The 23,392-nt window shown below is 53.9% G+C and overlaps 7 protein-coding genes across 7 annotated transcripts; 4 read left to right on the plus strand and 3 right to left on the minus strand.

Moving 5' to 3' along the window:
- Nucleotides 1-1,125: 1,125 nt before the first annotated feature.
- On the minus strand, nt 1,126-1,965 carry B0H18DRAFT_987279 (uncharacterized protein). Its single transcript, XM_048044835.1, has 3 exons — nt 1,396-1,965; nt 1,291-1,337; nt 1,126-1,242 (listed from the first exon to the last, which is right to left on the minus strand). Exons 1-3 carry the CDS (start codon nt 1,744-1,746, stop codon nt 1,212-1,214), a joined length of 429 nt encoding a protein of 142 aa, XP_047897120.1. The 5' UTR covers nt 1,747-1,965; the 3' UTR covers nt 1,126-1,211.
- A 1,307-nt stretch (nt 1,966-3,272) lies between these two features.
- B0H18DRAFT_51757 (uncharacterized protein) lies at nt 3,273-4,151 on the plus strand. The gene is made up of 4 exons (XM_048038398.1): nt 3,273-3,364; nt 3,442-3,706; nt 3,811-3,913; nt 3,982-4,151. The coding sequence occupies exons 1-4, from the start codon at nt 3,335-3,337 to the stop codon at nt 4,064-4,066; spliced, it is 483 nt and encodes a 160-aa protein (XP_047897121.1). The 5' UTR covers nt 3,273-3,334; the 3' UTR covers nt 4,067-4,151.
- Nucleotides 4,152-4,607: 456 nt separating this feature from the next.
- On the plus strand, nt 4,608-7,625 carry B0H18DRAFT_952390 (uncharacterized protein; the record flags this gene model as incomplete). The annotated part of the gene is made up of 12 exons (XM_048042103.1): nt 4,608-5,093; nt 5,156-5,305; nt 5,355-5,510; nt 5,571-5,597; nt 5,685-5,870; nt 5,929-5,994; nt 6,187-6,274; nt 6,333-6,517; nt 6,576-6,742; nt 6,799-6,894; nt 7,179-7,226; nt 7,544-7,625. The coding sequence occupies 12 exons, from the start codon at nt 4,608-4,610 to the stop codon at nt 7,623-7,625; spliced, it is 1,737 nt and encodes a 578-aa protein (XP_047897122.1).
- A 2,197-nt stretch (nt 7,626-9,822) lies between these two features.
- B0H18DRAFT_987287 (uncharacterized protein) lies at nt 9,823-10,662 on the plus strand. Its single transcript, XM_048044836.1, has 3 exons — nt 9,823-10,392; nt 10,451-10,497; nt 10,546-10,662. Exons 1-3 carry the CDS (start codon nt 10,042-10,044, stop codon nt 10,574-10,576), a joined length of 429 nt encoding a protein of 142 aa, XP_047897123.1. The 5' UTR covers nt 9,823-10,041; the 3' UTR covers nt 10,577-10,662.
- A 2,253-nt stretch (nt 10,663-12,915) lies between these two features.
- B0H18DRAFT_1115937 (uncharacterized protein) lies at nt 12,916-15,769 on the minus strand (the record flags this gene model as incomplete). The annotated part of the gene is made up of 12 exons (XM_048033335.1): nt 12,916-13,369; nt 13,425-13,603; nt 13,656-13,955; nt 14,027-14,092; nt 14,145-14,330; nt 14,403-14,456; nt 14,519-14,680; nt 14,730-14,879; nt 14,932-15,240; nt 15,311-15,385; nt 15,449-15,670; nt 15,728-15,769. The coding sequence occupies 12 exons, from the start codon at nt 15,767-15,769 to the stop codon at nt 12,916-12,918; spliced, it is 2,199 nt and encodes a 732-aa protein (XP_047897124.1).
- An 866-nt stretch (nt 15,770-16,635) lies between these two features.
- On the minus strand, nt 16,636-18,683 carry B0H18DRAFT_51803 (uncharacterized protein). Its single transcript, XM_048038404.1, has 4 exons — nt 18,492-18,683; nt 18,103-18,432; nt 17,822-17,981; nt 16,636-17,586 (listed from the first exon to the last, which is right to left on the minus strand). Exons 1-4 carry the CDS (start codon nt 18,639-18,641, stop codon nt 16,973-16,975), a joined length of 1,254 nt encoding a protein of 417 aa, XP_047897125.1. The 5' UTR covers nt 18,642-18,683; the 3' UTR covers nt 16,636-16,972.
- A 135-nt stretch (nt 18,684-18,818) lies between these two features.
- Nucleotides 18,819-22,347, plus strand: B0H18DRAFT_1208566 (uncharacterized protein). The gene is made up of 14 exons (XM_048036278.1): nt 18,819-18,979; nt 19,035-19,486; nt 19,542-19,691; nt 19,741-19,896; nt 19,957-20,040; nt 20,101-20,274; nt 20,333-20,398; nt 20,466-20,514; nt 20,570-20,677; nt 20,734-20,918; nt 20,977-21,155; nt 21,211-21,638; nt 21,708-21,897; nt 21,955-22,347. The coding sequence occupies exons 2-14, from the start codon at nt 19,100-19,102 to the stop codon at nt 22,034-22,036; spliced, it is 2,238 nt and encodes a 745-aa protein (XP_047897126.1). The 5' UTR covers nt 18,819-18,979; nt 19,035-19,099; the 3' UTR covers nt 22,037-22,347.
- The last annotated feature ends 1,045 nt before the right edge of the window (nt 22,348-23,392 follow it).

Here is a 23,392-nt window from a genome sequence, read left to right on the forward strand (position 1 = left end):
CCAGCTCTGGACTGTAGGCACTCACTCCGTGAACGGATCAGATGCGTACATCGTAGGCGAGCGAGACAGGCAAGATGACAGTACCTTGCCCACACAAGTTGGTACACGACAGTAGAGCCCCTGTATGCCAGCATGCAAGATTCACGTATACATGTCAGCAGGATTAAGACGGACAAAATGTTCTACGCACAACTTGTTGGACTGGAGCCCCATGTGGAGTCTACGCAGCAGCTAGCTGAGAGCGAGCGAGGTAAGGGCACGAGCGGCGATGCGTAGCACATCTGTGGTGCTCAACTGGGAGTGGTAGGAGGCCGTTCTGCATGGCAACAGCAGCTATGGGGTGGCATTTACTTGATGGAGGTTGGAGCGGCAGCGTGCGAGTAACGTGAATGTGGGCGGGTAGTTGACTCGACAGTTGACAGAACGTTGAGTACTGAGTACTGAGCAAGTGGACGCTCGAGAGTCGACGTGGCGTTGTAGCGACGTGGTCGATCAAGATCAAGTTTAGGGCAGGTCGTAATCTGACTCTGCGTAGTGGCGCCGTGTCTCTTGTCTCTGCTAGTCTCTTCCTCGCGATCCTCAACGCCCGATGTAGTACTACGCAACAAGCCCGCTGACTTGACAGTAGACGGATGCGCGGGAGGATACGTGGCTCAGGAGCCTCGCGAAAGGATGAGCACATGGTACGTACCTGCTGTCCATTTCACGACAATCTGTCTGCCCTTCCAGCCCCGCATCCCAACGCAATCCCAATGCGCGTCGTGCTCAGACGGCAGCTCGGGTACACCGTCGGCGTTCATCGGATACTCCAGCATGATCAAAGATCGCAGCCCACGTCGTGCTGTACCGCGCTGGGACAGCTAACCATGACAGTCGGTACGTCCCTGTTGGTGTGTGTGTACCCGTTCTGACAACCATTGGCAGCCCGTGACCTCGATCCCCCGCGCGCATTTGCAGAGCAAACGCCTCCGAGCACTGTTGCCCGGTACGTGACGGTCACAGAGGTCTCCCTCTCCCTCTCGCACTCCTTATCTCTGCTGACTCCTCTGCACGCCACCGTCTCAGCTCCCTCGCCCTGCCCATCACCCGGCCCGTGCCTCAGAAGCAGGCCACGCATCGCGTCACGGTCAGAATGTACCTTCAAAAAGGTCAGTGCGTGTGCTTCCGTTGTGACCACTAACCTCGTCGTGTCCGCACTTTTGGTAGTCAGCTCAAACGCGCGTCGCAGCCCATTTCGAATAGGTGAGTGAACACACGAGCCTGTTGGTACTGAGGTGGACGGGCAGACAGGCGGTTGAGTAGTGCGAGAGAGGACGGGCTAACCACGGGGAAAACAGGTAAGTGGGTGATTGTATATGCTGTTGTTTGTGCTGACGAAGGTGTTCATTCCGCCAGCATTACCTTCAGCACCAGCATTTGCTTGTCTATCCACCCGCCGCTTTCTTCTGTCCGTGCTTCCTCTCTTTCGCCCGCGCTTCCTTTCGCCCGCGGTCGCACGGCCTTTCGCACACCCGCTCGCACGGCCTTTCGCCCCGCCTGCTCGCCCGCCGCCCAACTGCTCGCGCTCCCTCGGCAACACGCATGGCGACCGGCAGCATGCACTGTGACGAAGACCACCACAGCCGTGCCCGCGTTCAACACGAGGATGGACTGACACCCAGCAATGCAACACGAGACGAACGTACCTATGCATACTCGCAGCATGACGACGACCCGCCCGCTCGCGCCATCTCGTCGTGCTCGCATGCGCGAGCCTTCGTAATGGTGACCATTGCCTGTGCGGCTGTGCCGGATGACTCGGATTCGCTCGTAAAACTACCGCAGATAGCGGAAACTCCGGCGCATACCGCACTTTCAGCAGTCAGGGTTGGTGATGACAACTGTCAGGCTGCACGAGAAGTACGTCCTACTCGAGGTGTAGCTTAAATAATGCAATATATCTTGTTACGAAGGGTCTACGAGTACATTGCATACACCTCAATGTTCTTGCGTCCTTTGCCTGAACGACTGATTCTGGCAATTACGTGGCTTCTCGTGCCATATGAGTATTTCTAGCTCGTAGCGAGAACTCAGTAGCATGTGCTCGTATTGCATTGTATTACGAACAGATTACGAATGTATGCACAGACGGTGTGTACAGTAGTGAATAATGCTGTGAATAATGTCAGAATAGTGGAGTATAATTTGGATGCTGCGTATTGTCGAGAATGTGAGCCAACACACCGTAATTCTCCGGAGAGGTTTTTCCTGATGCGCTCAGTAGCAGTGATACACGCGCTACTGTTAACTTGAACTCATCGTCTACTACCCAGCCGTGCATGGCATCCAACAGCATCGCTTCCGCTAGTACCGGAGGCTCCAGAAGCGAGCAGGATATGAGTGTGCGATGCGAATTCTGCAAGACACAGTTTGGCTGCGAAAGCGACTTACTCGACCATTATTTGCATTCTGTGTTCCATCCCACGTGTCAACATTGCAAAGTCGGATTCAAGGATCGATCGTCGCTCCGAGAGGCGAGTTCATTGCTTTCAAAGAACGTCCAGTATTGACTCGGGATATTGCATTTAGCACATATTTTCTGTCCATGATACTACGGGATGCAAACGTTGCTACGTAGTGTTCAATACGACGCAAGAGCTGCAACAGCATTATCAAAGTGTTCCTTTGCATTCGCCTGGAGAGGCGGCAGCCAGCAAGTCTGAGAGTGTTGCATCGTCAGAGGTGCTATTTGGTTTCTTTTCGATAGTCCCAGCTATGTCTCACCGCAAGAGAACGACAGATCAAAGCGGCTTTGCAGTCGCCCAAGGGAATTAAATTCCGACGAAGGAGAGGTAAATGGCACTGCAACCTATGCGATACGAACTTCATAAAGAAGAGATCGCTTGCGCGCCATAACCTCATGCATCCGTGTTGCACCATTTGCCAGATAGGCATTGCTGACGACGAGCTTTCCAAGGAGGTGCGACACTACTCTAGCAGCCAGTTGTCACTCTAATGCGCCATAAGCACATGGCGAAGGTTCATCCATCGTTGATAAATCAGTCGCTAGCTCAGCCCGCATCGGCTCTACCTCGTCCAACCGTGAGCAAGCAGCTATTACTGGCAAATCGATTATCAATTTGACTTACTGTTCACCTTAACCTCTAGGACGTTTCTGACCCATTAATCATCACCAAACCGCTGAAGCCCTTGGACGAAACTTGCGAACCCATGGAGGACCCACTCCACGAGATTGAGGAACTGCCATTGGCAGCGTCGGATTCGGGCAAAAAGGCAGTGGAAGCGCACGCACCTCGGTCCGAGTCGCCCATCTCTGCGACAGGCATATCGGAGAATGAAGACGGGAGAGACCCTCCCAGCGAACGTGAGTGCCCCCTCGAAACGACACTACTTGCTTGAGTTGTTCATGCAGGTCGACTCCCAGAAATAACCGGAATCCAGTTTCCTGTCGACATCCCCCAGACCGGAGATGTCAGATCCAGAGCCGTCCAACAACTACAACAGCATGTAGTTGTTACGGTCCAGCCACCAGATGCCGTGGAAACAGTCGCCTCAGATGAGGCAGAGCCTATGTCTGTCGATCAGCATGTCGGCCGGGAGGAAGGAGAGGCCCTCGAAGGGGGAAAATGGGTACTTCCCGTTGATGGTACAGACAGTGAACGCGAGAACTTCAACTCAGGCGATGTGCATGCGACACAGACTCAAGGTAAGCGGCAAGCAGTGATGTTTCAAGCTGTATCATCACTCACGAGTTCTAAGCATCCGATGCATCGTCGACACCACTATCAACGACCCCTGTGCATACACCAGAGTCAGCGCCGCCGCAGAGTGTGTCGTGGCACTGCAGGAGCTGCCTAAAGAACCCGTGCGACGAGCCTACCGCGACGATGTGCGGGCATATATTCTGCTATAGGTGCGTCTGTCGTACATGCCATTGAAAATGGTGCATACAATGTTGATGGTGCGACGAAATCTGTATAGGTGCATCGTCCGTGAGATATCGGACAAGATGCAGTGCCCTGTATGTAACAGACTCTTCTTGCTGAGGCTGCACGCGACAGCATGAGCAGAAATCGTTGACATTCGGCCATAAGTAGAGGATGAATTGGTACATACGTTATTTGTCGCGGCGACACATTCAAATGCCAATCAACAATGTTTTCAATATTCCTGCGACTGGCAGTGGATGCGGGCGTACCGTCACAGACGTGATTCGAGTCGCTAGCGCCCATGTAGCAGAATGCTTCTACTAGTAGGACCTCGGGCGTCTACACATGTTTCCTTGCTACTTGTACTTCGGTGCTCTCTACGTCTCCATTGGACCCGCTGCTCTGTGTGTCGACACCATCTGATGACTGAATGCTTCGCCCTGCGTCTCAGGACAATATTTATCTACAGGGAATGGTTCTCGTTGGCGAGATGCCCATATCGACTCGACGACGCTCGTTAACGTCACGCGCTGTCGGCTTTGGCTCAGTCTGCGAAGTCGAAGCGACGATGTCCCAGCCGCTCGCATGCCGTACGCGGGGGATACTTAGGCCACATAGGACCGGACAAGCAAGCGACCTGTTTCCCAGCACTGCTGTCCATTACCTCAATCAGCGACCATGTCTGGGACGTTCACCTGTCTCGACTGTGGTGAAGGCTTCCGCGATGTCTCTGCCTTGTGGAGCCACAGCAAGGCAAGGCAACACGGCCTTTATCAAGGTCGGAAACCTTTCAGCTTCCCCCATGACAACAAGAGCTACGATCCGGGTGATCTCAGCTACACACTAGCTCAAAAGCATGACTCGTACCAAGTCGACATGCCGTACGGTCGGACTACGGTGTTTCTTCCTGCCTCAAGGACTGCCGTGGCGTCAGTGTCGGCATTAAATGATGCAGCTGCTGCAGGCGCAGCGAGGGCAACGTTTGACACAGCTCCCGCGACCACATACCCGCCTGGCGACCCAGCCATGGAGTGCAGATGTGAAATCTGTGATCTGTCCTTCCGTTCGGATAATGAGCTCAACACTCATTACAAGTGGTCTCCCGTACACCCATCCTGCGGGAAGTGCGCGAAATGTTTTCGAGATAAGAGTCAACTTTCCCGGGTGAGTCGCAACATGAGCTTCCCTAGTCGTGTTGACTCAGTGACCTCGTTCGTCGGCGCTAGCATCTGCAAACTGCGCATGCGTGTGACATCTGCGTCTGCGGAGTAATCTTCGAAATCAACCATGCGTCCGTGCACTACAAGGCATCTTCGTGTCATCCCAAGTGCATCAATTGTGGGGCAGCGTTCAAGGACGCTCCCGCGTTGAATGTGGTGAGCTTGATATTTACCGTTCCGGTCGTCTACCCTGATCGTCTCGTAGCACTACAGATCCTCCCATTATGATCATTATTGTCTTCGCTGCGACCTCTGGTACCCTACGAAGCCAGATCTACAGCGGCATTTCTTCGAGTGCAGTGCACATCCTCGCTGCTTTCAGTGCAAGGAAGGTTTCGTCGGACATGTAGAGTACTTTCAGGTCTGTGGCGACCTCAGAGACTCAAATTCCCCAATCACGGACTGATACATGCTGATTTAGCATGTGGCTGCGGTACATAACTCGAAGGTAACGACGACCATAGCACCCACGAAGGTAGATCCATTACCCGAAGCAAACCTGCGAGCATATGCATTGATGAGACTGTCTTTACAGGTCGTTGCGATTTCCAAACCTCCTCAGAAGAACAAACAGGAGAAGCCCCCACCGTATCGCTGCGACCACTGTAATCTAGGCTTCAAGAAGTCGAAGCAGCTCAAGAAACATAACCGCCAGACCCCTCTGCACCCGTGCTGTACCCAATGCAATAAAGCTTACGCAATGTACGGGCCTTATGAGCGTGTAAGTCAGTGTCGCCACTATCGCGATCCGTTCGCTCACATTGCATTCCGTCACACAGCATATGATTAACAAACATCCACGGGCCGAGATACTGCCCAAGCTTCCTCCACGACCGTCACCGCAGGTGCGCGACAATCGTATATGTCCAACTGTTTGTCGTTGGTACTGATCAAGTTCTTCGTTCGGAACTCTAGGCCGTACAGGCTGGTCCATCGACCAACGTCCAACAATCAGAGCCGCTAGGCGAGTCTCCGAAACTCCCGGAGAGGGATGATTATTCTAACATTGGCTGCTAGCCCCTGGTGCCGGCTCACAGACAGCGGGAACGGGCGCGTCTGCATCGAACTGCGAGACAGCTACGGCGGTGCCCGAAGTAGTCGACGTAGGTGACCCTCCGGTGGAGTGTGAGTGTCGCTCAGCTGCACTATTTGTTTGTATCCCTTACGTGGGTCATCTTCTCAGCATCGGTGAAGCCTCAGGTGCTAGTCGATGCTCCAATTCGAGACGCCGAGGCCACCGCGAGTGCGGTATATCATCTTCCGGCAGCAGTCAATGTGGGACCGTCTGGCGAAACCGGCCGGGATGCCGGCACGTTGACTCAAACAATGCTCGAACAAGAGTATCCCGTCAAGACGCCTGAGGTTAATGTCAGTGCTGTCTTGTAGCGTTGGGCGAATTGCCTACTGAAGGGCAGTATATATACAGCTTGGGAGCGATACGGGATCTGTCATATCATTCGACTCCCTCGCCTCCACCAGTTCGGAATCGGACGCCTTATTTGCACAAGCTCGGGCTCTTTCGAACACAGCCGTGCAATGCGAAGATGTTGACGAGCGCGAAGATACCTTCTCCGACGCGTACGAATACATCCAGTGAGCTGTTATGCAGAAATGCTACATACTTTCGCGATAACTGACTTCTCTTGCAGTGCTAACGAGCGATCGACCGATGTCAACGCGCGGGCGATTGACGAGCGACCTGACAGCGTCATCAGCTACGTTACAGACGTAGACTCAGCTGTCATGTCCGCCAGTTCCTTAGCGCGACCGTCGGACTCCACTGCCACCCAAGCCTCTTCTTCGTCGAACAACACAGCAAGAGACATGGACACGGAACAGCTTGTCTATCCCCAGGATACGATGTCCGAGTCTTACATTAGTACACCGTTCTCGGATGCGTGCACCTGTGACCTAACTATTCGCCCTGAAAGCATCGACAACACCAGCATGGAGTCCGCCTCTCGTACGGCAGCCTCGCCATCGCTGATCGCATCTAACACGTCGGCGGATGCGCCGCCCGTCAGCACAGGACGAACCCGGAGCTCGACTTCATCGTGTTCTACAGTGTCGGAGGAAAGTAAGTGACATGATCCTCACGAACTGCTTCGTGCAACATACTAACTATTTCTGTGCCGTTCCGCCCCAGTCTCAAGTATCACAGTGTCCGTAGCAACGAGCATGAGTAGCCCAACTCCTGCTCCTTCCGAGCCAGTCGCGAGCGCTCTCCCTCAAGGAAGGTCCACAGCTTCTGGCCCGTCCTGGCACTGTCGGAGTTGCGGAAAGGACCCATGCGAGGACCCTACAGCAACACAGTGTGGACACATCTTCTGCTACAAGTTCGTCACGCCCTTGACCTCTCAGTACTTTTGCTGACACTGATGTACGAACGTGTAGGTGCATCGTCAGGGAGATCGCCGAGAGTATGAAGTGTCCGGTTTGCAACAAACTGTTCCTCTTGCGGCTTCAAGCGTTCTGATCGGACGAATGCTGTGTATATGATGTGGATCTTGTGTACTATCTTGCTCTTTGTGACCCCTCTGACCCTGCTTCCGTAGCGGTTGCAAAGAGAGTTCAGGCGCGGTGAACGTGTGCCTCTTGTGCCCATTCGGAAGACACAATATGCACACTGGCACAACGCTTCGCCGGGGGTATGCGATTTACGACCAGATGATCCTCAGGGCCGTCTCCCTTGGGCCATGCCTTATGACCGTTGGATGCATGTATACGTCCATCAAGCCCGTCGCTCACAGCTGTTTCCCAATCGATAGGCCCGATGTCCAGACTCTCACAGAAGCGGAGTCTCGGTGTTACCCATTAAAACCAGCAGTGTCAAGGGCGAGCCAGACCTTGAGGTCGAACGGCAGAGGGTGCGGGTCACCTAAAGTCAAGACCTGACGTCTTCCGCTTGTGCGCATTTGTGCGGGCAGGAGCCTATCGGTTTGGAAACAGCTGTGACCCAATAGGTATGTACTGCAGTGATTCAGCAAACGGACATAAGTCAGTGTTCCTGGCGGAGGTTTCACGAGTCACGACACCTATGCAATATTGACTAGGCCACGACATACTGTGTGCACATCCGCGAGACATGTAACATAACATAACTCGCAGGGATGCACACGGGACTTGTTGCGAGCTGTAGGTCCTCTGTTGAAGAGCCTCCGCGTCACCGTGGCCTTCGCAAGATCTGCAGCAGGAAGTCCAAGTCGCCACGTGAGTTACTCGCCTCCGACGTCAAACGGATCACCACTGATTGACTACTGCTGGTTCAGTGTCACTACGCTTCGAGTGCGGCTGCGGTATGCTGTACTCACACGTTTTCACGCAGTGAGATCAGCGTCGAAGACGTCTTTCTGGCGGACAACACTACAGTTCACAAGGCGAATTAGCTCTTCGAGGGATCTGACGGGTCACGGAAGCAACAGCTTGTACGATGTCGTCGCGAAGGTAACTGCGCAAGCGACGAACACTGGCGATGTCAACGCCAGTAAAGTCGCTCAGCTGGTGAGTTGTGTGTCGCGTTGCGCAAGGTCTTGAACTATGATCTAAACCTCGCGCTGCAGTACATTCTCAGTCTTAGACAGTCTTAGGTTCTGGCTGCGTGGCTTCGACAGGCTGAAGGCCTTTGCACGAGACGCGCTCTGCGAGATTCGAGTTGCGTCGTAAAGATTTGTCGCGATGGAGCATGGAAAGGCAGCTGTGGTATATCCCAGAGCGAGACAGTCACTTGCAGGTCGGTGCAAGCTCGACAAAAGTTGTATAATGAGGAGACCTCCTACTTAACTCACTGGCAGTTTCGGCCCATCTTATGTCGTCACAGAGCCTGAACATCTCTTGCAATTGTTATTCATTTTGGGACCAAAACTTCAAGCTTACCGAGCAGTAGCTGAGAGAAACCGACAACGACATCTTCGCCTAAATTGTTATTACTGCTCGACAGCCTTGAGTCTTGACAAATCCCGCCGTTGAACCTATTTCAAAGGATGCACAATATGCGCTTCGCCATAATTTGATGCACTCTGCTACGTAGAACCACGTCACCGCGGATTGATCTTCACTAGGTAGCTTTTTTTGCGCAACAAGCCGCTCTACGGATACTCTTCCTAGGGACTGTCTGACGATGTAGCTCATGAGATACTCTGCAAAGGTATTCAGATACGAGGCAGACGGAGATCGACACAGTTCAAGAAAGAGTGTAAGGCTAATGCACGTAGGATCCGCCGATCAACAAGGAATCCATCAAGCGTGGAGCCTCAGAAGGAATAGCTTATGGCATACAGGACATTGCATCTTCTCCGCGATCTCTTTCACGATGCAGCTAAGCATACGACGTAATGAGCGCGCCGATACCAGTCACAGTGGGCCAATGACATACCTGTGGCAGAAGACATCAGGAAAAACCTCTCCGGAGAATTACGGTGTGTTGGCTCACATTCTCGACAATACGCAGCATCCAAATTATACTCCACTATTCTGACATTATTCACAGCATTATTCACTACTGTACACACCGTCTGTGCATACATTCGTAATCTGTTCGTAATACAATGCAATACGAGCACATGCTACTGAGTTCTCGCTACGAGCTAGAAATACTCATATGGCACGAGAAGCCACGTAATTGCCAGAATCAGTCGTTCAGGCAAAGGACGCAAGAACATTGAGGTGTATGCAATGTACTCGTAGACCCTTCGTAACAAGATATATTGCATTATTTAAGCTACACCTCGAGTAGGACGTACTTCTCGTGCAGCCTGACAGTTGTCATCACCAACCCTGACTGCTGAAAGTGCGGTATGCGCCGGAGTTTCCGCTATCTGCGGTAGTTTTACGAGCGAATCCGAGTCATCCGGCACAGCCGCACAGGCAATGGTCACCATTACGAAGGCTCGCGCATGCGAGCACGACGAGATGGCGCGAGCGGGCGGGTCGTCGTCATGCTGCGAGTATGCATAGGTACGTTCGTCTCGTGTTGCATTGCTGGGTGTCAGTCCATCCTCGTGTTGAACGCGGGCACGGCTGTGGTGGTCTTCGTCACAGTGCATGCTGCCGGTCGCCATGCGTGTTGCCGAGGGAGCGCGAGCAGTTGGGCGGCGGGCGAGCAGGCGGGGCGAAAGGCCGTGCGAGCGGGTGTGCGAAAGGCCGTGCGACCGCGGGCGAAAGGAAGCGCGGGCGAAAGAGAGGAAGCACGGACAGAAGAAAGCGGCGGGTGGATAGACAAGCAAATGCTGGTGCTGAAGGTAATGCTGGCGGAATGAACACCTTCGTCAGCACAAACAACAGCATATACAATCACCCACTTACCTGTTTTCCCCGTGGTTAGCCCGTCCTCTCTCGCACTACTCAACCGCCTGTCTGCCCGTCCACCTCAGTACCAACAGGCTCGTGTGTTCACTCACCTATTCGAAATGGGCTGCGACGCGCGTTTGAGCTGACTACCAAAAGTGCGGACACGACGAGGTTAGTGGTCACAACGGAAGCACACGCACTGACCTTTTTGAAGGTACATTCTGACCGTGACGCGATGCGTGGCCTGCTTCTGAGGCACGGGCCGGGTGATGGGCAGGGCGAGGGAGCTGAGACGGTGGCGTGCAGAGGAGTCAGCAGAGATAAGGAGTGCGAGAGGGAGAGGGAGACCTCTGTGACCGTCACGTACCGGGCAACAGTGCTCGGAGGCGTTTGCTCTGCAAATGCGCGCGGGGGATCGAGGTCACGGGCTGCCAATGGTTGTCAGAACGGGTACACACACACCAACAGGGACGTACCGACTGTCATGGTTAGCTGTCCCAGCGCGGTACAGCACGACGTGGGCTGCGATCTTTGATCATGCTGGAGTATCCGATGAACGCCGACGGTGTACCCGAGCTGCCGTCTGAGCACGACGCGCATTGGGATTGCGTTGGGATGCGGGGCTGGAAGGGCAGACAGATTGTCGTGAAATGGACAGCAGGTACGTACCATGTGCTCATCCTTTCGCGAGGCTCCTGAGCCACGTATCCTCCCGCGCATCCGTCTACTGTCAAGTCAGCGGGCTTGTTGCGTAGTACTACATCGGGCGTTGAGGATCGCGAGGAAGAGACTAGCAGAGACAAGAGACACGGCGCCACTACGCAGAGTCAGATTACGACCTGCCCTAAACTTGATCTTGATCGACCACGTCGCTACAACGCCACGTCGACTCTCGAGCATCCACTTGCTCAGTACTCAGTACTCAACGTTCTGTCAACTGTCGAGTCAACTACCCGCCCACATTCACGTTACTCGCACGCTGCCGCTCCAACCTCCATCAAGTAAATGCCACCCCATAGCTGCTGTTGCCATGCAGAACGGCCTCCTACCACTCCCAGTTGAGCACCACAGATGTGCTACGCATCGCCGCTCGTGCCCTTACCTCGCTCGCTCTCAGCTAGCTGCTGCGTAGACTCCACATGGGGCTCCAGTCCAACAAGTTGTGCGTAGAACATTTTGTCCGTCTTAATCCTGCTGACATGTATACGTGAATCTTGCATGCTGGCATACAGGGGCTCTACTGTCGTGTACCAACTTGTGTGGGCAAGGTACTGTCATCTTGCCTGTCTCGCTCGCCTACGATGTACGCATCTGATCCGTTCACGGAGTGAGTGCCTACAGTCCAGAGCTGGCCCGAGTCGGACCGACACACTGCTCACATCTTCCTCCTCTCCATCCTTCTCGCCGTGTCTGCCAAATGGCTCTACTAGTACTGCCACGTGTGCGATGCTCCACTCGCACGGACGCTCGCTCTCGTCGCCCAACCATTGCAACGATGATGGCCCGCCTGGCTGCGAACCTGCCTGCTTGTTGGTGCGCAACGCTCCACGCAGCCGCCCTCCGCGTCCTCGAGAGGCCTGGCAATCCGGATGTTCCTTGCGTGGATGACGCAGCCGATAGTAGAGGAAGCTCTGTAGCAGGCCTGTGTCAGCGATGTTCGAAGCCACGACCAGATACAAGCTACCTCACGTGTTCTCAGCATCGCGCACACCGAACACGTCGATGAATCGACATTACGCATGATTGTGAGCCTGCCGCCGAGTCGTATGCGCATGTGGGCGAGTTCGTCTAATACCCGGTTAGTAGTTTCGTCACTAGTATGCACAGCTCATGCTACTTCATTCGCAGCCCTTGCCTTTATAGGACTGGCATGATATACCCGATGAGTAGATTCGAACAATCGAGACGTAATCACATACCATTCCCAGTACTGCCTGTATAGTACCCTTGCGTCTTTGTGCTCCGTAGTGTATCACCCAATGAATTGAATGTTGCTCAATCTCAATTCGTGCTGTCAATCAACTGTAAAGTCTGTCATAGCATCGAGGGAATATGCTACTAGCAAAATACTACGAGTCAATGAGACAGTAATAGCGGATCATGCTCCGGAATGCACCATATTACTTATGCATTCGTACTGGAAAGAGAGGGGACTAGCTAACAAAAGCTATTCTCAAAAAACTCGGGAACATACGTCATTACTGTCTATTCCGCAGAATAACAGTGCATTATGGCGCATTCACGGGAGGGTTTTTTCCTGATGGATGTGCCCGCATTGCGTCGCCGTCGGGTCCTCGCATGGGTCTTTCCCGCAACTCCGACAGTGCCACGACGGGCCTGCGGGTTGGACTTGGGGAGGAGCGCTCGTGACTGGATGAGCATGGCTGCGGCATGATTGCCCTGCAGTGGCTATGGATACCATGACGTTCGAGACTGAGACACGGTGTACCAGAAGTAGTTCAGTACGTAGTGTCAAGCAGTTAATGGAGACCATTGTTCTGACCTGTCTTTGACATTCTCGATTCTGACGGAATCGAACCGCGATTTCGTCCTGTGCTGATAGACGGCGCATCCGGCGACGGCTCGGACATGAGCAGTGATGGTGAGGCTACAGGGCATGAGGCGAAGCCCATGGTGATATCAATGCTTTCAGAGCGAGTAGATAGGCCATGAGTGCACGCATCCGAGAGCGGCGCGCTGACATAGGACTGGGACATCGTGTCTTTGGGGTGGTCGAGCTGTTCTGTGTACATGTCCCTTGTTGCGTTGTTCGATGACGAAGAGACTTGGACAGCCGTAGGATCCGGCAGTCGCGCTGAAGAACTGATAGACGGAACATCCGAATCCAGGTCCGTTTCTGTGATGTAGCTGATGACGCTATCAGGTCGCTCGTGAATCGCCCGCGCGTTGACATCGGTAGATCGCTCGTTAGCACTGCAAAAACAGTCAGCCATCGCGAGGATAGGTAATGTTTCGCGTAAAAGCTCACTGGATGTAATCGTACGTGTCGGAGGAAGACTCCTCTTCGCGCTCGTCAGCATCTTCACACTGCACGGCTGTGTTCGAAGGGTGCGGTCGAGCCTGTTGTGCAAATAAGACGCCCGCCTCCGAACTGGCCCGGGTGGACGAGGAGTCGACTGGTATGACCGATCCTGTATCGGTCTCAAGCTGTGAATACTGACCATCAATAGATGACCTATGACGATAGGACTGCACTGACGTTAAACTTAGCCGGATGCCCTCGTTCGAGCATTGCCTGAGTCAGATTACCAGAATTGCGACCGGTCTCGCTAGACAGCCCCGCGTTGTCCGCTGCCTGAAGATCATGTATGACAGTCGCCGGGATCGCAGTGCGCATAGCCGGAGCATTAGCAGGGAGTTGAGATTCGGCCGTTGCTAAGGAAACGATCTGCATGAGTAACACGAACACGTAGCAGCTCAGAGAGACTTGAATGTCCTCACATCCCTGCAAACAGTCTCCTCCAAGGACAACCTTCGGCTGCGATGCAGCATGCGTTGTCTGAAGTCCAAATGCAGCGACACACTCGATCAGCAGTCGATGTCACATGGTCGAAACCTGTTATTACTCACCGGGGATGGGGAAAGCGGGAGGAGTGGGGGCCGCAACTTGGAGGACGGATGTATGGCCACCATATGCTGTAGGACAGAATGTCAATGAAAGCCTGCTACGGTAGTTCAGTCATCGTACGCTAACGTAGCCCTCATATACCAGGAAGCCCTTTTGACAGAGGATGCAACGCGGGTGCAAAGGCGTCTCAAGATTGTGCTCCTTGAGCGCTAGCTCGGTTGCGAAACCTAAGTTGCAGTGGTCGCAACGATGCAATTCCACTTTCTTCTGTTGGTCTTCTCTTGGAGAGCGCGAATCCACATTGTTCTGCAGGCAGCCAAAATTTCAGGCCTTGTTAGCACAGTAGATATCCGACAAATATGGTATTGACGCCCCTACCTTTATGGCTGGTTCTGCCGGCATCTCCGGAGAGTCATGCACTGCGACCAGATGCTACATAGATGAGCACGAATAAGTGTTCATGGACATTACAAGGCTTCAAGGTTGCCACATACCTCAAGGTAGTCCGCGTTCCGTGGAAATGCTTGCTTGCACTTCATGCACCGAGGAGGTGCCGCGGGAAAGCACTCGAAGAGATGTCGATGCAGATCTGGTTTTGTCGGATACCAGCGGTCGCATCGCAGACAACATTGGTCAGAGTGGGCGGATATTTGGTGCTACGCGGCAGTCAGCTGGGGTCACTGGAACGATATATAACCAGCTCACTTCAAGCAGTGCAGGAGCATCCTTGAATGCGGCTCCACAATCGGAGCACTCTGGGTGACATGAAGATGCCTTGTAGTGTGCGGCTGCCCTATCGAGTTCGACGATTACTCCGCAACTACAGAAGATGCAACCATGTACGGCTTGAAGATGCTGTCAACGAGGTGAGCTCGACAGTCCGAACGATGATTGCGCTGTGACTCACCCGGGAAAGTTCGCCCTTATCATGAAAGGAATCTTCGCACCTAGCACATGAGGGATGCACCGGAGACGTCTTGTAGTGTGTGCTGGCCTCGTCTTCCGAGCTGAATGTGAGATTGCATATCAAACATCTGTGCTGAATAGCTGGGCCACCGTGCGCGGGAGTGGTCGTAGGAGAGGTCACAGACACTGATACGGTGGCACTCGCTGACGACGGTGAGCATTGGATGCCCTCCGCAACCTGGACGGGGTCGACGAGAAGTCCCGTGGACATTTGAATGCGACTACTAGCGAGTGGCTGGTCCGGGACATCCTAGAGTTGAAACCCAGTGAACAGTCCAATGAGAATTGAGACTACTGTTATTGGTATTGCTCGCATTCACCGGTATACTATGTGGCAGCGACCCCAAGGAGAGCTGCGGTTTTGACTGGGGCGTTGAATGAACCTTCGCCGTGTGCTGACAAGGAGGCCATAACGCATAAGAGTCCAACTATCAGTATCACAAAGCGTAGTGACATACCTTCTTGTAGTGCTTGGCACTAGGAAACCCCATGTTACAGATAGTGCAACACGGGTGCGAGGGTGTTACGAGGCTATGTTGACGCAGTGCCTTCAACTTGCTGAATCCTATATTACAGAGTTCGCAGCGCCATCCCGGCTGTTTCTTCTCCTTCTTCTCCTTCTTCTCCTTCTTCTCCTTCTTCCCCTTCTTCCCCTTCGGAGCTTGGATACGCGGGATATCCTGTGATGTCCTCGTGAGCAACTGTGTCCCACAAACACAGGAAGATATCAGATATACCTTCGGTGGTTGAAAATGCTCTTCAAGTACAGGCTGACCCATTCTGGTCATGCCAGGGGAGGTCAAAGGACAATTTTCATAATGCTGCTGCCCCTGCGCCCGACTGAACAGTCGGTAGCATTGCTTGCAACCGTTGAACCAATGAACCAAGATCATGTGCTGGCCGAATCTACCGTCTCAGAATAGCCATTTAACGACAGGGATCACATAACTCACCTTGTCCTGCGCTAGCTGGTCCTTAAATCCGACATTGCATAGCCCACATTTGGGGTGAACCATGAAACTTGAACGCAAGTAGTGCACGCGTAGATCCCTCTCATATGTGAACCACACCTCACACAACTCGCACTCCACGCCATTCCCCTTCATTTGCTGGATCCCCAAGCCCCCGATCTCGGACGGGCAGGAGGATGGTATGTCTTGATATGATGACGAGGGACGCAGCGGGCCGATCGCTGTCGGTGAGCGCAGCGGTCACCGTTACCGATGATTTAGGGAACACTGAGCCGTCGCGACAATTGCAGTCATGCACCCGATATGCGACGGGGACAATCGTGCTTACCTTCGCTTGATGTGGACACGGATGCGACAGAGCCAGCCTTCAGTTGAGCAGGAGCGTTGGAGATGACAGTAGACTGTAAAGTAGAAGTCGTGTAAGTAGTACTTGAGTACCGGGCAGCGTCTGATAAGGCGTCGCAAGCCTACATCCCACGTGTATCGAATTCGGGCATGCGGCTCGACACGACGACAGCCATGAGTAATACACAGGCTTCTGTACGTACAGATATGTAGGCTTCCCCAGTCTGTACTCGTGGGATAGGCGCCATGAACAGTGAACAATGCGAAGGTATACCACCAAGCACTGCGGACGCACCTTCATATTTGTCATACTCCGCAGCTGTGTTCAAGACCGCGAAGAGGATATTGAAAGTCATCATAGTTTAGACATTGATTCAACCTGAACAACAGAAACAAATGCAGCTCCATCGGATGACGTCGGGATGCTTGCATGAATACTGACTTACAGCGTGAGTGCCTTCTCGCTGTTCGGCAACTTACCTTGCTTCCATGTACGCGGATATACGCGACTGTTCTGCGGGACAACTCGAGGAAATAGAGTTCCCAGTAAGTGCGCAACTTCCTCACTTGTCCAAGTATTCGACCTCGTCGTATGTAGACATACTTGAACAGCGCGACACTTGCTGTTGTTTCGCATCGCTCGCCTCGTATGTTGCTGCATCACAATCACCATAACACGCGCATCACGATCCTTTTGACACCTTCCGTGAACTCCCAGACCGTCTCGACCTTCGCCCTCGCCGAAACCTCCTGGGAATACGACGACGCCACGCCTGTGCCAGTGGCTCGACTGTACTGCTCGACAGCCTTGACAAACTCCGCCACGCCACCGCCAACACCGAAGTACACGCGCTTCGCCGCGACCAGACACAAGTACGGCACTGCGTCCGCGCCCTCGCCCACGTCAGCTCCGTCGCGTATCGCCATCCGCGCTGTCTCCTCCTCCAGGCCTCCCGCACGCTCCCGGGCACACGCCTCGCGCATCACGCGGACGAGCGCAGGCAGGCTCTCTGGGCGGTAGATCGTCTCGGAGGTGAGCACGACGTCGAAGGGGCCGCCTGCGCGCTCGACGTCGAAGGCCTCCCAGGATCCGCAGAAGAAGCGGATGCTGATGCGGTGCTCCTCGAGGGACGCGAGGAATGCGGCGATGAGCTGTGGAGAGAAGGGGAGCGAGCCGGGCTCGGTCGGGTCCGCGGGCGGGAGGGGCTCTTCTTCTACCTCCGGGTCGGTGGTGGATGGCTGGAACGAGGCGCGGAAGCGGAGGGATGCGGGGGACATGTCTGGAGAAAGAATGAGTGCCGTGTTGACTGCGTGAGATGAGATCGACCGAGGCACGCTGCACTAGCGACCCGCTGGCAGATGCGAGTCGCATCGCACGCAAACGCTTTACATCCGACGTGTTTCTCTTCTGGAGACATCTCATTGCGCGATTCCTCGTAGATGAAGGCGCATATATCCCACTATATGCCCCATACGAGCACATTGTAGAGTCTCGGGTACGGAATGAACACTCACACCATGTAAGGATCACATTGGGCAGGGTCACCAATCGGAGTACGAGTTCATTGTAATCTTGCAGAACGACCGAGGTTTCTTGAGCGTTATCCACTGGAGGCGGGGCAGAAAGGAGTTGATGCAGGACGTAAAGCGAGGGGACAGCCGTTCCACAACCAAGCTGAACGAACGGCCCGGGTTAGCGACGAATGTCAGAAGCAGGTTGTCAAGGCACGGGGGAAGGGCACGGGCGGACACGACCATGTCAGTTGGCGTCGAGTTTCAGTACGCGAGAGACACACCTCTAGTATCTTCTTTTCTCTGAGTCTGCCGCCAGGGTCGTCTCCGAGTCTCTCGTGCAAGCATTCCGCCAAATCGATCGAGCATTCCCAGGTTTTCAACCCACCCTCGTAGATTCCAGGCACGAGGTCGGAGGGCGCGTCGAGGAACCCCAAAGCATCCTCGCTCGGGCTCTCCACGCCTGCTTGTGCGGAATCGTCGGGCTCCGACGATATGAGCTGAAAGCGAGCATCGAAGAGGTCTCGCCGCGCGAGAGTGAGACTGTCAGCGTTACGCGAGGACGTGCGGATGCTCAAGGGAGAAAAGCTGATGGATGGTGGATGGTTCGAGAGCTAGTGCTTGTGTGGTTCAGATACGCTGCATACGGAGCGTCGGACTGTGTTTTACTCACAAGATCTTCAATGGAGTGTTCTGCGCTCTCCTTCACCGCTGCCTGCGACGCAGAACCGGATTCTACTACGTCCTGCGAGGTTCCGGGAGTGTCGTGTTGCAGGTCTCCTTGTTCTTCCGCATCGTCGATGTCAAAATCGAATCTGAACATGATGAGGAGAGACTAGAACTACCGTCAGTATCGGTGATATGTACAGGCTTACAGCGTTCGAACTTCGTCCAAACCGAATACCGAGCTTGAGCGCTTATCCTTACTCGGCATCTGCCGCAGCCACCGTGCCTCCCTCACCGCGCGCTGAGCGCTACTTACGGTGGTACTCTCTGGTGTCTTGCTCTCGTCGCCATCATATTCGCCGTACTGTGCGGCGGCGTCGACATCCTTGGATTGTCATATACTTCGCATTGCGTGTCAGGACGACTTAATCTGCGGGAACACGACTCTTCAAGCCGACGAGATGCCCCGTCGACTCGTCAGCGTCACACGTTGTGGTCAGTGGTTTGGCTGCGAAGTCGAAGCGACGATGTCACGCCCAGCCGCTCGCAGACAGTGGGGATATAAGGCCGACGACCGAGCACACTAAGTACTGCCCACTACTCTGATCAGCGGTTATGTCTGGGACGTTCACTTGTCTCGACTGTGGCAAAAGCTTCCGCGATGCCAGCGGTTTGGGGAGCCATAGCAAATCGAAGAAACACGGCTGGATTCAAGTCGACGTGTCGTCGTGGATTTCGAGCATCGCGACGGCTCCTGCCTCAATGACCGCTGCCGTACCAGCGGCAGCGACAGATGGAATACCAGCAAGTGCCGCTACAGCAGCATCTGCCTCTGGTCCTGCGACTACCTCTGCGCCTGGTGGCTCGGAGTATAAATGCATGATGTGCGATCTGACCTTCGGGTCGGACAGTGAGATTAGTACGCACTACAAGAGATCTCCTCTCCATCCAATATGCGGAAGATGCGGAAAACCGTTCTATGATAAGAGTGAATTTGCTCGGGTGAGTCACAACGCGGTCACCGCTCGTTTGGACGAACGATTGACTTCGTCTATAGCACCTTCGTGCTGCGCATGCGTATGACACATGTGTCTGCGGAGTGACCATAGGACTCGATGACGCGTCCGCACACTACAAAAAGTCCCTGTGGCATCCCAAGTGCGTCAGTTGCGGGTACGCTTTCAAGGATGCTGTCGCGCTGGTTTCGGTGAGCGGGGTATACACTATCCCTGTCATCCAAGCTGATCGCTCTAAAGCATCAAAAAACCTCTCACTATGATCAATATTGTCTCCGCTGCGATCTCTGGTTCCAGACGAAGCCAGATTTGCATCGGCATTTCTTCCTGTGCTTCGCACACCCTCGTTGCGTCGAGTGCAAGGAAGGTTTCACGGGTCATGCAGAGTACTTTCAGGTCTGTGGCAACCTCAGAAATTCAAATGTCTCGCTTCTGGACTGATTCGTCCTGGTTCAGCATATGGCTATGATACATCAACCGAAGGTCACGGCCAACACACCAGTCAAGGTGGTGCCATTACCCAACATATCAGTCAAGAAGGTGGAGCTATTACTCGATGCGAAGTTAAGAGCATGTGCATTGACGGGACCATGCTTGTAGGTTGTGACGGTTTCCCAGCTTCCTCCTCAAAAGCCCGCAACGTGTCGCTGCGACCACTGTGACATGGGCTTTACGAATGTGAGAATGCTCAGGAAACACAACCGCGAGACGCCTCTGCACCCGTGCTGTATACTGTGCGATACAGCTTTCAAAACGTACGAGAAATATGAGAACGTTGGTCAATCTCGCCTCTGTCGTGACCCGTTCGCTCACATTGCAATCCATCACACAGCATATGATAAAAAAACATCCAGAGGTCGAGTTGCTGCCCAAGCTTGCTCCGCGTTCACTACCGCAGGTAGGCGACCAGTCATGACCCATCGTATGTCATCGCCACTGATCAAGTACTTCGTTCGGAACTCTAGGCCGTACAGGCTGGTCCATCGACCGACGTCCAACAATCAGAGCCGCTAGGCGAGTCCCCGAAACTCCCGGAGAGGGATTACCATTTCTAATGATTGGCTGCTAGTCTCGTGTCCCGGCCCACAGACAACGGGACCGGACGTGTCTGCATCGAACTGCGCGACAGCTACAGCGGTGCCCGAAATAGTCGACGGAGGTGACCGTCCAGTGGAGTGTGAGTAACGCTGAGCTGCACTAGTTATTTGTCACTTACGTAGGTCATCTTCTCAGCATCGGTGAAACCCCAGGTGCTATCCGAAGCTCCGATTAGAGATGCTGAGGCCACCGCGAGTGTGGTCTATGATCTTCCGGCAGCGGACAATGCGGGGCCGTCTGGCGAGCCCGGCCAGGATGCTGGCACGTTGACTCAAACAATGTTCGAACAAGAGCATCCCGTCCAGACGCCTGAGGTTAATGTCAGTGCTGTCTTGTAGCGTTGGGCGAATTGCCTACTGACGGGCAGTATGTATACAGCTTGGGAGCGATACGGGATCAGTCATATCATTCGACTACCTCTCCTCTACCAGTTCGGAATCGGACGCCTTATTTGCACAAGCTCGGGCTTTACCACACCCTTCGAACACAGCCGTGCAATGCGAAAATGCTGACGAGCGCGAAGATGAGGCTTCCTCCGACTTGTACGATTACATCCAGTGAGCTTTTACGCGAACTACTACCTATCCTCGCGATAACTGACCCCTCTTGCAGTGCTGACGAGCGATCGACCGATGTCAACGCGGGAGCGATTTACGAGCGACCTGACAGCGTCATCAGCTACGTTACAGAGACAGACCTAAATTCGGCTGTCCTGTCCGCCAGTTCCTCAGCGCGACCATCGGACTCCACTGCCACGCAGGCCTCTTCGTCGACCAAGGCAGTAAGAGACATGGACGCGGAACAGCTTGACTATCCCAAGGACACGATGTCCGAGTCTTACGTCAGCGCGCCGCTCTCGGATGCATGCACCCGTGGCCTGTCTATTCGCCCTGGAAGCATTGACATTAGCATGGAATCTGCTTCTTGTCCCGCAACCTCGCCATCGCTGATCGCGTCTGACACATCGGCGGATGCGCTGCCCGTCAGCACAGGACGAACCCGAGGCTCGACTTCGTCACGTTCTGAAGTGTCGGAGGACGGTAAGAGCCACGGTCCTCATGAGCTGCTTCGTGCTACATACTGACTACTTCTGTGCCGTTCCGTCTCAGTCACGAGCATCATAGTGTCCGTAGCAACGAGCACGAGTAGCCCAACTCCTGCTCCTTCGGAGCCAGTCGCGAGCGCTCTCCCTCAAGGAAGGTCCGCAGCCTCTGGCCCGTCCTGGCACTGTCGGAGTTGCGGAAAGGACCCGTGCGAAGATCCGACGGCGACACAATGTGGGCACATCTTCTGCCATAGGTACGTCGAGGCTCCAATACGACTGCGGTCGGTGCGCTGATTCGCCTGTATAAGTAGCTGTATTGTGAAGGAGATCGCAGAGAAGCTGCAATGCCCGGTCTGCCACAAGCTCTTCCTTTTGAGGCTTCACGCGGAATGAGTCTCTCTTGTTGGAAGGCCGCATGCATCGTACGCTTTGTCTTGTTCTTGTCGATCCCCGTCTGTCTTGTATCAGGATACTCTTGCAGAGTATCCTGGTAGTTGTCAGTGTATGGTTGTCCTACTCGACTCATTACGCAACATTGGATTGTGTAAGCCCGAAGTCCGAAGTGCTTGTTGTTCACTTGTATTTTGCCCCCGTAAAACGATCTGTTACGTTCTCCGTTATTTCGATCTGTCGCCCCCAAGATGGGCAAATGTGGTGACCGCGAGTTGAGACCGAGACCCGATGAATTTACTCATATGTACCAGTCCTTCACAGTTATCGAGCCAGACGCCCATAACTCGAAGTTCCGATCCAACGTGAACCGGAGCAACTGCCCCAATATCGCCACTGTCCTCGAGGACGCCACGCACAACGTGTGCGTTTATCCTCCATCCTGGGTAGACAACCCTCTCGTTCCCATTGACGATCATTGCTCTGCTTACTATGCCTGGTCCAGGACGAGTCGGCTGTTCTGACTGTACTAAAAGCTTTGCAAGCGTGTCTGCTCTGCGAAGTCATTGCTTGTCGAAAGGCCATCGTGACCATCAGCTGCAGTATCCTTGTAGTTTCTGCGGCAACAGCTATGCAACTCGTGAAGCCTTGAAAAAACATTCGTCCAAAGCCATTGGGCATGCCGGTGGCCAGTTCGCCCCGAAACCAAACACAAAGTGGGCTCGCAGGACCATCATATCCATTCCTGCTCCAGGAATTGCCATAGTGATGGCATCCTCGAGCGGAATTGAGACCGTCATGCCAGACGCTGCAGATATGACACCTCGCAAATGTGTAGTGTGCGACTTGACCTTCTTCTCGAACGACAAGATCAATGCGCACTACAAGGCATCCCCCGTACACCCGTCATGTGGAAGGTGCGGGAAGTACTTGCAGGATAGAGCAGAACTCTCCCGAGTGCATAAGATTCGATTATCTTTCCCAATACAGGCGGCTGACGTCCTCCTCAGCATCTCCAAGCTGTTCACAACGCTGATATCTGCGTATGTGGACTGGTTATCAACCTTGACGACCTGTCAACGCACTACAAGTCATCGGCGAGCCACCCGAGGTGCTCTTACTGTGGTCAGGCATTCAAGAACGGTGCCGTGCTACTCGAGGTGAGCTTCAAGGCATTACGTGCCGTTGCACTGATCTAAACTCAGGCTGACCCCTCGGTCGTTCGATAGCACAAAAGATCCGTCTACGCCAACCGATATTGTCCTCAATGTGACCACGTGTTTTCGACAAGTACCATTCTACAGCAACATTACTTCGAAAGCCCTACACATGCTCGTTGCCTTGTCTGCAAGAAAGGCT

This window comes from Fomitopsis serialis, assembly GCF_022376445.1.
Source record: "Fomitopsis serialis strain Sig1Antser10 chromosome Unknown B0H18scaffold_11, whole genome shotgun sequence".
Taxonomy (NCBI): Eukaryota; Fungi; Basidiomycota; class Agaricomycetes; order Polyporales; family Fomitopsidaceae; genus Fomitopsis; species Fomitopsis serialis.

Coding starts and splice junctions, on each gene's coding strand:
- B0H18DRAFT_987279 (XM_048044835.1), bottom strand. CDS start 1,746: ATGCGAGCACGACGAGATGGCGCGAGCGGGCGGGTCGTCGTCATGCTG. Junction 1,338..1,395: donor TGCTGGTGCTGAAGGTAATG/CTGGCGGAATGA, acceptor TCACCCACTTAC/CTGTTTTCCCCGTGGTTAGC. Junction 1,243..1,290: donor CTCTCGCACTACTCAACCGC/CTGTCTGCCCGT, acceptor GTGTTCACTCAC/CTATTCGAAATGGGCTGCGA.
- B0H18DRAFT_51757 (XM_048038398.1), top strand. CDS start 3,335: ATGAAGACGGGAGAGACCCTCCCAGCGAAC. Junction 3,365..3,441: donor GAGAGACCCTCCCAGCGAAC/GTGAGTGCCCCC, acceptor ACCGGAATCCAG/TTTCCTGTCGACATCCCCCA. Junction 3,707..3,810: donor GCATGCGACACAGACTCAAG/GTAAGCGGCAAG, acceptor TGCATACACCAG/AGTCAGCGCCGCCGCAGAGT.
- B0H18DRAFT_987287 (XM_048044836.1), top strand. CDS start 10,042: ATGCGAGCACGACGAGATGGCGCGAGCGGGCGGGTCGTCGTCATGCTG. Junction 10,393..10,450: donor TGCTGGTGCTGAAGGTAATG/CTGGCGGAATGA, acceptor TCACCCACTTAC/CTGTTTTCCCCGTGGTTAGC. Junction 10,498..10,545: donor CTCTCGCACTACTCAACCGC/CTGTCTGCCCGT, acceptor GTGTTCACTCAC/CTATTCGAAATGGGCTGCGA.
- B0H18DRAFT_51803 (XM_048038404.1), bottom strand. CDS start 18,641: ATGTTCAGATTCGATTTTGACATCGACGATGCGGAAGAACAAGGAGAC. Junction 18,433..18,491: donor AACACTCCATTGAAGATCTT/GTGAGTAAAACA, acceptor CACAAGCACTAG/CTCTCGAACCATCCACCATC. Junction 17,587..17,821: donor CAATGTGATCCTTACATGGT/GTGAGTGTTCAT, acceptor TTCTTTCTCCAG/ACATGTCCCCCGCATCCCTC.
- B0H18DRAFT_1208566 (XM_048036278.1), top strand. CDS start 19,100: ATGTCTGGGACGTTCACTTGTCTCGACTGTGGCAAAAGCTTCCGCGAT. Junction 20,399..20,465: donor CTCCGCGTTCACTACCGCAG/GTAGGCGACCAG, acceptor TCGGAACTCTAG/GCCGTACAGGCTGGTCCATC. Junction 21,639..21,707: donor TTCTGAAGTGTCGGAGGACG/GTAAGAGCCACG, acceptor GTTCCGTCTCAG/TCACGAGCATCATAGTGTCC.